This window comes from Crocodylus siamensis, chromosome 5 (assembly GCF_052110815.1).
Source record: "Crocodylus siamensis isolate JL-2025a chromosome 5, ASM5211081v1, whole genome shotgun sequence".
NCBI lineage: Eukaryota > Metazoa > Chordata > Crocodylia > Crocodylidae > Crocodylus > Crocodylus siamensis.
In genome coordinates this window covers 35,331,790-35,344,326 of record NC_143399.1, presented here as the reverse complement: position 1 = coordinate 35,344,326, position 12,537 = coordinate 35,331,790, and the positions used below count along the sequence as shown (strand labels likewise).

The window sequence follows — 12,537 nt, the reverse complement described above, 5'->3', positions numbered from 1 at the left end:
AAATAACTTTAAAAAAAACTAATAACAATGATCTCTCTAAGCTCTGTTGTGTCCCACAATGTAGTCCCCATGCGCAGCATTTTAATAATTAGTATGTTGAAGCACTATATGATACTATGTTGTTAAACATAGTTAATAATATTCAGGATATACAGCATCCTAAAAATGATTGTATGTATTTTCTTTTCAGATTGTAATTGCCAGTATCATGTGCAGTTATAACAAAGATGATTGGACTGAACTTTCAAAAATGGCTGAGGTAATGTTTATTTTAATATTTTTCTTCAATTCTTTTGTTATGATTTTATTCTTTGTAAATAAAGAACTGCAATAAGAAACTGGAAGAAATGTATTCAGAATGAAAAATGAGAATTTAAAGCATGTCCATTATAACTTGTTTATTCTGTGTTTTCATTAAAATGATGGAAATGTAAATTTAAAGGAAATCTATTCCATAAAAGTGGTCCCTTGGATTTTTAAACACAACCTGAAAAGCCTTTAGTCTTTGAATCCATATACTTTTTATTTGCATTTTAAGCAAACTGTATATTATGACGGATGCCCTGATAAAATTTAATTCTACCTTTGAGAGCCTAACTTGATCTTACCTTGCCTACAGGCACACTGGTTTGACAGCACCAAAAGAAATTTTGAATATAAAACTCTTGAATATTTAAAGTATAAAAGGCTCATTTAATGCTATTCTAGTTTTAATACAGACTCTAAAATGATAGCAGAGAAAGCCACTGTATATAATAACAGTCAGCAGGCTTCCTGTAATATAAATCCAATCTTGCACAAATGCAAACAACCAACCATACACCCCAAATTTGTATTTCATTTTCAAGAAAAAGGCCTGTTTAAAGAAAATATAGGTACGCCTACAGCAAATGTTATAAGGAATATTTGATTAAAGACCGCAATAAATTCATATACAAATGTAAATGTATCTATAGTTAAAATATTTTTTTCAAAAATTAGGTAGTGTCTTTTGATCCATAAAGGAAATAGGTGTGTTTCTATATTAATGTAAGATACTAATAACATACTTGATAAAAACAGTTAACTAGTCATTATTCTTTTACAAATATCACACTCACATGTGTGTGTACTTATCTGAATGCTTATATGTATATTATATAAAAGTATGTATATAATTGGGTTTTTTCCTGAAGTGTTTTACAAAGCCTCTTTTAAAGTGATCTGGAAGGATGCTTCTCTGTTTTCTTTCAACATTTTAAACCTATGAGGAAAAAATCACTTTAGGGACTTAGGGAAGTGAAATTAAACATTATCAGTAATTGGCTTTGTGATCTTCAATGCTAGTCCATTTTATACCTGTATTTACCTAATTGACCATGAAATCTTTTGTGGAATCCATGCTTGACATGGGCTTTACCACTTTTAAACTGACTATGATAAATGGCTTTATCATGCCACTTGCTCCTTTTCTTTTTCTTTTCTTTTTTTATAAGGTGAAAAAATACTTAGTGTTTTTTAATCTGTAATTGCTATCAAATTGGAAAAAAAAGAACTGCCCATTTTGAATCTGCAGATGTATCTGTACTAGCACTTTGGGAAGGAGAGACTAATTGATTAAATTAATTTTATAATATTTAAACATATGGGACAGTAATTCTTATTCTCTAAAAGTTGGAAAGCACCCAATGTAATATAGGCATGAACAGAATCAAATAGTGAAATTCAGGAATATTTCTGTAACATTTTAAGACCTTATCCAAAAGAAAATAAATGTGGCTTTCCAGAGTGCATAAGCCCAGAAGGTTGTGAATTCTGTCACCACAGGAGGCCGACCTATTCACACTAAAGGTCAACCTGTCATGGAAGAGTAACACCTGCTCCATAGTCACAAGTTGTAGAGCTGACCAGGTACTGGAAGGCTCATGAAAATGATGGATAGCTTTTCCCATGATCGCACTCCTTCAGAGCTGCTGAACCATGGCTACACAGCAGGCAAAAGTTACTCGAGTTCACTAAGCAAAATGCAAATGCAAAAGAAAATTGTACTTATGTCTATGTGATAGAGAAAGGAGGGAGGCTGTTCCTTGAATTCTAGTCCACAGTAACTTGGAAAGGGGAGGATGGAATGTGTTGTACTATCTCCAGTTACTTCTTAATTTTCCCCCCTTTGTAGTTATCTTAGGGAAAAGGTCCAACACTTTTTATATATTTACCAGTAAATACCAGTGTAAAATGGTTTACAATTGATGATCACAAAGCCAATTACTGATAATATTTAATTTCACTTCCCAAGGTCCCTATAGTGATTTTTTTTCTCATAGGATTATAATGTTCAAAGAAAACAGAAAAGCATCTTTCCAGATCACTTTAAGAGAGTCTTCCTAAAATATTGCAGGAAACTAAAAAAAGAATACATATACAGGCCCTGTGTGCACTGGCAACCTCAGAGTCTTTTTATGGGTACTTGAGTAAAGGGCTCTGGGTGTCTCAGTTTTGAGAATTTTGCACAATCAACTCAGAGGAAAATGGCTGATTTATTTTGGAAGCAGGATATTTTTAAGTATATTTCGATATATCCTTTTATTTTCTTGTGATTTATTATAAACTACACTTTACTTTCCCCTTCTCTTGTCCATTTCTTCTAAACTGTTTTCAGCATTTGCCCTTCTTCCTACTAATCAGTGAACACAGTTAAAATTTCCTGAAAAACACATTGAGTATAGAGTTGGTTTAACCAACATTGTAATGTTTGTGAATAGGTTGATTTCAATAAAATTGTCAGATTACTAGGTTTGAGGCATCGACAAGAAATTGCAAACAGAAATTCCAAGTATCTTCCAACCCCAAAGAAGAGCCTGTTATAATGTTTATAAACTATCTGCCATTTACAATTTGTTTGCTGCAAGCAGAATGTTAAATACCTACAATAAATTAAGGGGGCATGCCTCATATAATCAGGTTGGTTTTTTTATATTCTCCTTAGTTTTATGTAGTCACAGAGATGGCTAAATTGTTCTTGGTACAGTAAGATCCTCCTAATTTCAGCCTCTCAAATTTAACACAGTCAGTTTTTCATACATGAAAAAGTTTGGATAACAGTATTGTCATTATTATACATCTTCCTGTTACAGTGCCCAGCAAGATTCCAGCAAGGACCAATAATAGGAATCTTGGAAAGCCTCGAGAAAATCTATTAACACAAGATGGCTCACCTAATTTTGCAGGCCTAAAAGGCTTCAATAGTCTTTGAATAAGCATCCACTCCTTTAAGTGTGTTCACTGCTGCATCAAACCAAACCTTGGAGCTTTCAATTCTGATAACTTGTATAAGTAGAAAATGTTTCTTTCACTTTATGAATAAGGTGTCCCCATGGACTGTTCAAATACCTTTCAGCTTTGAATATCTGTATTCTTAGTTAGGCTCAAGTGCAAAGATCTAATTTATTAGCATTTCTTAAGTAGTTGTATTATTTTTCACAATGTCCTTCTGTCACAGGGAAAAATTCCTCCCAATTTGCTGAGCTCCAGTAGTCTAAAAATCTGAAATGCAGAAATCCCTTTTCAACATGAAAAGCACTAAATAGAGTTGAGGTGACAAACTATGACTATCCATGTTTGTTTCTATTTAAATATTTGTTTCTCTTTTATAAATTAACCTTAATTTCAAATTTCTGTTTTTGCCTCAGAACATGATAGCATTCTTACAATGGCCTCCTCTTGAATGATATTTCCAAACATTTTAGTTTAGTGATGTCTTTTCTATAAAAAATTGTTTATTTGTCACTAAACATCAAAAAAATGCTGATGGACATAAATCTTGTCATTGACATTAGTTGTCTGTTTCACATTGTCATTTATGCACTTGTACCTAAGTGAAAGAGTACAATATTTAGGGTTAACTTTTTTTTCTTTGTGCATCTTACAGGATTCTGGTGCAGATGCCCTGGAGTTAAATTTATCATGTCCTCATGGCATGGGGGAGAGAGGCATGGGCCTGGCCTGTGGGCAGGTAGAACTTCAACAGCTATCTCTTTCATGTCTTTTCAGCAATTCAGTGCTAGTGCATTGATAGTTATACCTCTGGGGCAAAGACACATAGAGCAGGTTTCTGGCCTGAGATTTCCAGGTCTATCTTCTTTAAATATTTAGTGCTGAAAAAGTGGGAATTGACAGAAACTGAGATTACACAAAGCGCTTAGTTTTGCTGAGGACAAGAATGCATTATGTCTTTGACAGGAAGCAATATGAAAGCAAACTGTTTGCAAAAGTGCACAGAGAAATTGTGTTAATTTCTGGTTCAGTGTCTTTTACTTATTAATATTGATATAATCTTTTAGAGCCATGCAGTACAAACTGCTTAAGTTCATAGTGATTGTGTAGGAAATGGGGCACAATATTAATTGCACTTAATTTTTAGCCTATGATTCTAATTCCGTACTTGTGTTTTGAGATCCATAAAAAGAATTTAACATATTAATGATAGGTGGTGATGCCATCTATACTTAAGACTGCCCACAACTTTCCTGTTATGCAACCCCATTTTCTGTAGCATATAGCTTTATCAAACTCCAACTGTTTGAAATGAATTTTTCCATGCCGGATGTCTGTCAGGCTGAATTCTTTGAGGAATGTTAAACAAAATATTTCAGAAGTTTCAAAGAGCAAGATTATGAGAAATATTTTGTTTTGACTTTACCTAAAAACAATAAATAAATAAGATTATAATCATTTAATTTAGTGCCATCAATAACTGCTGTCTTGCTTTCAGGTGAGCAGATCTACTCTCACCTTTTTTCTGCCACTGCTTAGGCAGTATGAAAGAGAAATATCTGCCAGAAATATTATCTGGGGCACTGAGGACAAAACAGTATGTGATTGTATAAATAACAGTTGGATCATAAAGTACAGATACAGGAGAAGATGGGAGCTGAACTAAGGTTTTCCATGTAACTTCAAGTTTAACAATTCCCAACTTTTGAGTACTTGATTTTGTTACCTTAATGTTCCTTTTAAGTAGTTTTTTAATGCATGTAATATCTCTTACTTATATTTGTGAGGGGTGCATGTATATGTGTTATTATAGTAGACACTAAGGGGAAAATTCTTCACCTAGTGAAAAGTCCAAGCTAACCTTGCAATCAACATTGTGTTACTTGACTAAAGAGTAGGAGCAATTCTGTTACCCAATTTGGCCATGTCCACACATGCAGGCACGTGTGCTTGTAGTGGCACAAATTTGGGCAAACTGCCCTAGCCCAGCTCCTCTTGGCTCTTCAGTCATGGGGAGCTGGAGGCTGGGGCCAGCAGTATAAAATAGTGGCCTGGTGAGCAGCTGAGGGCTGCTTGCCCTCAGAAGCTTCTCTGGTCTGTCTAGCTGATGTCTGGGGATGCTATCCCACTGTGCCACCTGGACTGCTGCATCCGCTCTGACCTAGAGTGGCCCCTACAGTCTGTACCCAATGCAGCAAGCTGGCAGTGGGGACTGCCACCTTGCTGAGGCCTGCTACCACCTGCTACAGCATCCAACCCCTCAGACCTGTGGCCCCGTGGTATATCACAGCGCTTCAAGCGAGAGCAGCAGCAGACCAGCTAGGAACACTGTCACCTGCAAGGACCACTCCTCCAAAGGCAGCACAAGAAAGACAATGTGTGTGGCCATCACTGCCCATTTGCAGGCCTACCCTCCTGGACAGCCTTCTCACACCTGCATCTAGCTGCCTTCCCAGTGGCCTCCATTCCCATCCACTGCCAGGACTGCAACAACATAGACAGTATGGCTGTTGTGAAAACAAAAGCAACTTTATTCCCCTCTCTCTCCCCAAAACTTCCCCAACACCAACAGTTCAACATTCATAGCCCCACCACCATTCACCCCCACCATGGACAAACCCATTCAAAACAAGAAATAAATGGAAACTATTTAAGCAAGCACCAGAGGGAAGAGAGATGGTCCTTAGCGGTGGGGGAAGGAGGAAAGAATTATGGGTTAGGGACCCCAGCCTGGTCTTGGCCCTGCCAACACCCCATGTGTGGGGGCCATGTCAATGTGGCCAGGGCCCCAGCTGGTCTGGGCTGAAGGGTGAACACTCCTTCTCAGGGGCAGCTGCTGCAGGTAGACCTGGGACCGGGAAGGGGGAGATAGGAGCAGTGCCCCTCAATGGCCACTGTGGGCCTGCTGGGGTGCCAGCTGAGCCATCAGCCATGCAAAATGCTCCCAGCCAGGTCCTGCCCCTGGTGGTGGGTGCAGGCTGTCCAGAAAGGTCAGGTACGTATGCCAGAGCTGGCACAGACTAGGATACAGCAGCCAGGGCAGGGATGGCAGCTAGAGGCTGCTGCAACACCCTGCCCTCCGACTGGATGGCAGCATCAGTGGAGGCCTGCAGTTGCCTCAGCTCTCCTGGGTCAGCTGCTGCTCCTCCTTTATCTCCACTACCAGCTGCTGTAGGGCCACACTCCTGGCCCACACCTCTTCCAGGACAAGGACCTGGTCATGGCAAGACCAGTAGAACTCAGCCTCCTGCCAGTGGTATTCCAAGGCATCCCAAAGGTGCACCTGCTCTGTCCGGATAATCCCAGTGGCAGATTTGAACCCTGTGCTATAAATTAACAGTGCAGTGCATGATTGAACATTTGTAGTTTGTGGTGCCTCAAAGAGTTTTGCACCACCACAAACTACACATGCCTGCATGTCTAGACATGGCCCTTGGGTATATAAGTACCCCCATAGTACAATCAGATCACCCATTGGAGATGCATAGACATGGAACCATTTTATACTTCAGACCAGTAAAACCTAATTGTTTGGAAACTGGTCTTTAATCACCTAGAAGGTGAAATTGAATTCTGCCCTAAGTGTGTGGAGTGGATAATGTACACACATACACTTTGTGCATGTATGCAGGCACCAACTGAGCAAAGCCAGTGGAAGGCCACTGGGAGAGCTGAAAGGGTGCATCTTCATCTGAACCTAAAACAGTATGTGACCCAGGTGCAGTGAGTTTTTAGCTATGACGGTTTAAAAGAAGCCCTTGACCTGATATACAGAAGGAACCGTAAGGATTTCTGTTGAGCCCTGGGCACTCATCATTTGATGCTCTCGCAGAATTGCACTTTGCTTGGAATGTGGCATCAATATCCTCTGTAACTTAGAATGCTCCTTTTTTAAATAAAAACTGCTGTTGATGCTGTGCACACCACTGGCTACTTTTCAGAGTTGTGATTAAAAGAGAGAAAAGAAAAGTTGAAACTGCCCCAAGACCATTTCATAGGAACAGCAGTTAATAGGTATCTTTTAAAAGACATATTTGGTCAAACAGCAGCAACAAATATCTGCAGCATTTTCCATCCTTTTCTTTTTACTCATTTATGAACCAAATTCTATCCTTAGATCTGCTGTGCATATCTCAGTAGCTTGGTATTTAAGGACTGTCTCCAGTTCCAGTGGCAAAGCCCCATATTGGGATGTGATTTGGTCAAAGAAAACCCCGAAGGGCTCCACATGGAAACAGAAATGGGCAGATTTCAAGCTCATTTTTTTGAGCATAAGTTATTTTCCACCTTGACTGTCTGGAATAATATATGCATGTGAAGTTGCTTAGATGTGCAGTCAGTAGGGAGCTGTCTGGCTACATGAGTTTTTACATATCTTTCAGCTACTGTAAAATCAGAGAACCAAATGCAAAATTTGAACACTCAGGGCTATCATATGGATTTGTGACACTCCTTAGAGAAGTTTGGATCCATAAACCGGGAAGATGATTACATTATGTATACATATATGTTTGCATAACACTAGTATTTCTCTGTTCTTTATACAATGTGGATATTTTCTTTAATATGCACTTATTTCATCTTTTCTTAACCATCTCAGGATACCATAATACAGAAGACCAGAACAGAAAAGGGCAACCTATTTTACAAGACCAGTTCAGAGGTTCTTCCTCAGTGTTCCTCAAACAGGAATGATGCAAATTTTTATTGATTTCCAATTGAGTGTGCCAAAGTAAACACTGAGTAAATACTGGGGAAGTTTGTGATTAGGTGTACAGCATCTTTCAGTGACCCTTCAAAGATGTTCAGCATCCAAAATGTTTCCTATCCAACATAAGTATCCCATAGAGCATGTGATACGAAACCAGACAGTGCCATCAAGTGTTCTGAGTTGCATCCCAATGGGCATTTTCTCAAAGGCATGCCTAGCTGAGAAGTAGGTGGGGAATAGTAGAACCAAGTGAATTTAAAACCCGAATTAGGAAGTTGGATACTCTGTGTGAAAACAAAGAATCCAGTATGTAGAAGCCAAGACATGGATACGTTTCTGCACAAATTCAGGGAATTCTCAATCTTTCTTTCACAACAAGATCCACCTCCTAATAGAAAGATTTCTTGTGGATCATATCCTCCCCCCATTCACAATTGTATAACATAGCTTGGACAATTAAAGGATTTGTTTTTATGGAGGAATAATAGTAGGAATATATATATATGTACACATTCCTACTATTATTCTCTCTCTCTCTGTCTCTCTCTCTTTATGTTTTAGCTGTCTGTAATGTTCTTGTAATTTTTATTTAAAAAAATGATCACTGGCCAAATACAGACATTAAACTTTTACTGATATAAGTGATCAGAAACTGGTCTGTACGCGTAAGAGAACAGATGTTCAGCACACAAAACTGTTATATCTGAACAGAACAAAGTTTGGTGCACACAGACTAATTTAAAAATGGTGGAACCCAGTCTAAGATTTCTCCCCACCCTCCCATCCCAGCAGATGAATATGTATTCTGTTTGCTACCTATCTGAAGTACACCGCTTACAGAAAACCATGTAACTTAAGATGGATTCTGCTTTGGGCTTTTTGCATGTCTGAACCTATCTCCCTCTGTCTACTTTTGTTGTTCATTTTATCCCTTACACTATGGGGTATTTAGGGATATGTCCAGAAGTTTGGAAACATCATTCTCTTTTATTTTGTCCTCTTTTTTGTCTACCCTCAAACTCTGTTACAGTTTCCTACCATAGATTCATAGATGGTAAGGTCAGAAGGGACCTCGGAAGATCATCAGGACCAACCCCGTGCACCAAGCATGATAATTACCATGATAATTTTAAGAATGACTTCCAGGTTTATGCAGAGCAAATGTAGGAGATATAGACCTAAAAATGGCTGTTTGTTTTATACTGCATTATGGTTCTCAGCTTTTTATTTGATTTTAATTCCCAGCCATTAGTGCAGACACTCTGGCACCTAATAGCGTAGCTAGCCAGAGGGCAATATTAAGAGGCATCTGTATTGCTGCCAATAGGTTACTTAAAGCTGGTTCTGTATGAGATTTCAATTACATCTACTAACACTGTTTAATGGCAATACAGTTTGAGTTTGTTTGTCTTTTATAATAATTTGCACTGAAGTGTGGCAATTCTGTTAAAAAGGTGAACAGAAACTTCTTCATTAAGTTAAGCACAACTACTGACTCCCGTTCTGATATTCTTCAGCAGGAGCAATATAACCCTACAACACTTAATATGTTATCTATTTTTACAACTGTAGTAATCTTACTCATCATAGTTCAAAGTTGTAGTAATTATAGCTTGGCAAAAAGTTATAGTGCTTTCAGATTATAGTGTTCACATTTTAATTCAGAAGACCTTGTTAACATTAGACATTGCTTTTCCCATATTATCACTGATTTCTGATGAGATTTCACCACAAAATATTCCTCTTAAGAAAAAATAGCATTATATCAGGAGCCATGAATAGACTCTTCCAGACTTAAGAAGCCAGATTCTTCAAAACAACATTAAATATACAGCACCAATACTATGACTGGCAAACTGAAAATGTCACAGCTGTAAATTCTGTCTCTTTATTCCAGGAAGATCTAAGATTGAGGAAATGGTTACACCTGACAATTTGGTAACTTAGGTTTAACCCTGAGTCCCTTTGTTGGTGATGTTTACATGGAATCTTGGGTCCATTTTTAATGTCACATTAACTAAACATCTTAAGAACAAAACAATCTGTCACAGTTTCACATACAAGTTTATCAAAGGTTTTTGTGTTTTCCTCTAAACTATTAAAGAGTGAAAAAAAGTGAAGGAGTTCAATTTGCTGTACAGGTGTTACATTTAGATTGACCAAACCAGGGTTAGGTTGATCTAAATGCTCAACTTTGCAGACATTCAGAGAGGTTAAAGTGGACACAGATGGCATACATGATCTAAGTAAAGTCATCTGAGTAGGTGTACTAACTTGATCAAGAGCAGATTAACTTGATCTAGGAATGGGTTAAGCCGAACTCTCAAATGACTGCACACATTCTCAGTGCAGCCCTGGGGCTGGGAAAACACAGCCACTGGCCCTAGTCCTGGGGCTTTGCTAATCCCACTCCTCCCTCACTGACTGAGCTATTTTATCGCCCTGATCCTATGGACCTGGTAGGGATCCCCGTGGATCTGCTAACCCCTACCTCCAATTTTGCTACTCCCTCTACAGACCTACAACTCCCCTCCTCCCCCCAAATCCTATCCATGTCTCCCCCCACCTCAAGTTACTTGCACCTGTTTCTCCACATGATTCCTGGAAGTGACAAAAGCCTGGCAGTGGCAAATGGCTTTAAAATATGCCTCCTACACCTATACTGGGTGTAGTGAATGCTTGTTCACACTCTAGATTTCTAGAAAAAAGCCATTACAGAGGTACAAAAGAACTAGGGAGCAAAGAAAAGCACAAATATTTACCCATTAACTTGGAAAGAAATGGTTAACTTGATGAGGCTGACTTTTTCAAGAATCCAGAGAAAATACATACATTGACTTTTTAAAACTTTAGTATACAAATGTTAAAGACAAATGCTGATAGTGCAAAGGTATGTGGCTCTCCCAGGGGCTGAGCATGAAATACATATTAGCAACAAAAAATATAATATCGCTGGAAATTGAAACCCCCTTCTCCATGCCCCTCTGGGATTACACCTGTAGGCCCAGCTGCCTATCTTCCACTTTGCAAAGGGCCCCTTCAGTGGCCCAGTACGACACAAACTGGTCCATTTTTTGTTGTAAGGTGAAGTGTCCAAATTCCAATGTGACAGATAAACCATGAACCAAAAGAGTTGGAGAGTACCATTGAAGCTGGCTCTTGTGATCCAGTTTCTGCAGCTTTTTAGAGTCACCATCTTGGCCTGGCCCAATAGAAAATTGGCCAGACAGACCACACACCCCTTGGATGTTCAGTACAGGAGAGAGAAGATATGCACAGTCTTGGAGAAGTCCAAGTTCAGCATGCCAAAGAGGGTGCTGAGGACAGCAAAAAAAGGCTGCAGCTGGGAGCAGTCCAGGAGGGTGTGGAAAACAGTCTCTACTTTCTCTTCACAGAAAGGGCAGGGCACTAGTGCTGATGAGTCTGAGTGGTGGGCAAGGCCCCATGCAGCTACTACTGGAGGTTGCTAGCTCTTGGCAATTAATAGCTTGTACAGGGTGTGCCAGAACAGGTGGGCTTGCTCTGGTATTGTTGCCACTAGGTGCCACCTCCAGGTCATGTCAAGGTGGGCTATGAGAACATGGGCATGATGCACTTTGACTAGCCATGTTTGCAGTGCCCTCCCAGACAGGATCTCAAGGCAGATCCCACCACTGTTTTTGCAGGATGTGAGGAGGGACAACAGAGTGCTAGACCCACCACTCTAATTGCTGTCTGTAGCCAGAGAAACAGACAGTGATAGAGGGGGTCTGTCTAGCATGCTGCCATCAGGGAAATCATATTGGTTAGGGGCAGACGTTATACATAAAACAATTTGTGATCAGAAACTGGTTTAAACCTGTAACAGAACAGAGGTTCAGTGTACATAAACCACTCTCAAAATGGCCAAAACTGGTTTAAGATGAACCTTGTTGAATGTATTATCAGACTTAACTGACTGAGGTCAAACCAGTTTATGGAACTTCTGTCCCAGACCCCTTCTTAGTTTAAGTTAAATCGGAGTCCCCCAGCATCCCAGCATTCTTTTCAGCTGTGGGTTGGGCTGGACTATGCTGTCTGCTCCAGAGAGCAGGGCTGGCCCAACCCTTCTGCTCTCTAGCCAGAGCAGCATTAGGGGTGTGGCCAGATGCCAGCCCAGCATGGCCTCCTGAGACGAAGGGGGCAGGGAAGGTATTTATTCTGCCCTCCCTCCCCTCTCCCCCAAGGTCTGCCTTGCCAGAGCAGAGCAGCCCCTGTCAGGCATTCTCCCCTCCATCACTGCTGGAACAGTGTGGGGCATGGCCAGCCCCGGCAGCAGCCTCAAGTGAACGGGGGGGATGGAAGGGGGTTTAATTCCCCCCTGCCTCCCCTGTCCCACTGGCACGGACCCCAAACAGAGTCTGCCCAGTTTTTCCCCCCTGCTTGTGGCAGGGCACAGCCCCGAACTCCCAGAGCCCCTCTCCTAGCCAGTGGGTGATTCTGCTGCACTTTCCCAACTGCTGGAGCTGGGGTTTCACTTGGGGCAGTCTAAGAGCAAAGGCCAGATTGGGAGGAGGGGAGAGGGGAGAGGGAAACGAAATGGCCCCCAGCCCAGG

At 40.2% G+C, this 12,537-nt stretch overlaps 1 protein-coding gene and 1 long non-coding RNA gene across 6 annotated transcripts in view; one reads left to right on the top strand and one right to left on the bottom strand.

Moving 5' to 3' along the window:
* Positions 1–12,537, top strand: part of DPYD (dihydropyrimidine dehydrogenase) — a 685,692-nt gene that overhangs the window by 507,630 nt on the left and 165,525 nt on the right. For all 5 annotated transcript variants that reach the window (XM_090050053.1, XM_090050052.1, XM_090050055.1 and 2 more), the window contains 2 exons: positions 191–259; positions 3,908–3,991. In XM_090050053.1, coding sequence (XP_089906179.1) covers positions 191–259; positions 3,908–3,991 — 153 coding nt within the window. The remainder of the gene's footprint in view (positions 1–190; positions 260–3,907; positions 3,992–12,537) is intronic.
* Positions 1–12,537, bottom strand: part of LOC149863720 (uncharacterized) — a 61,691-nt gene that overhangs the window by 17,888 nt on the left and 31,266 nt on the right. The window lies entirely within an intron of this gene.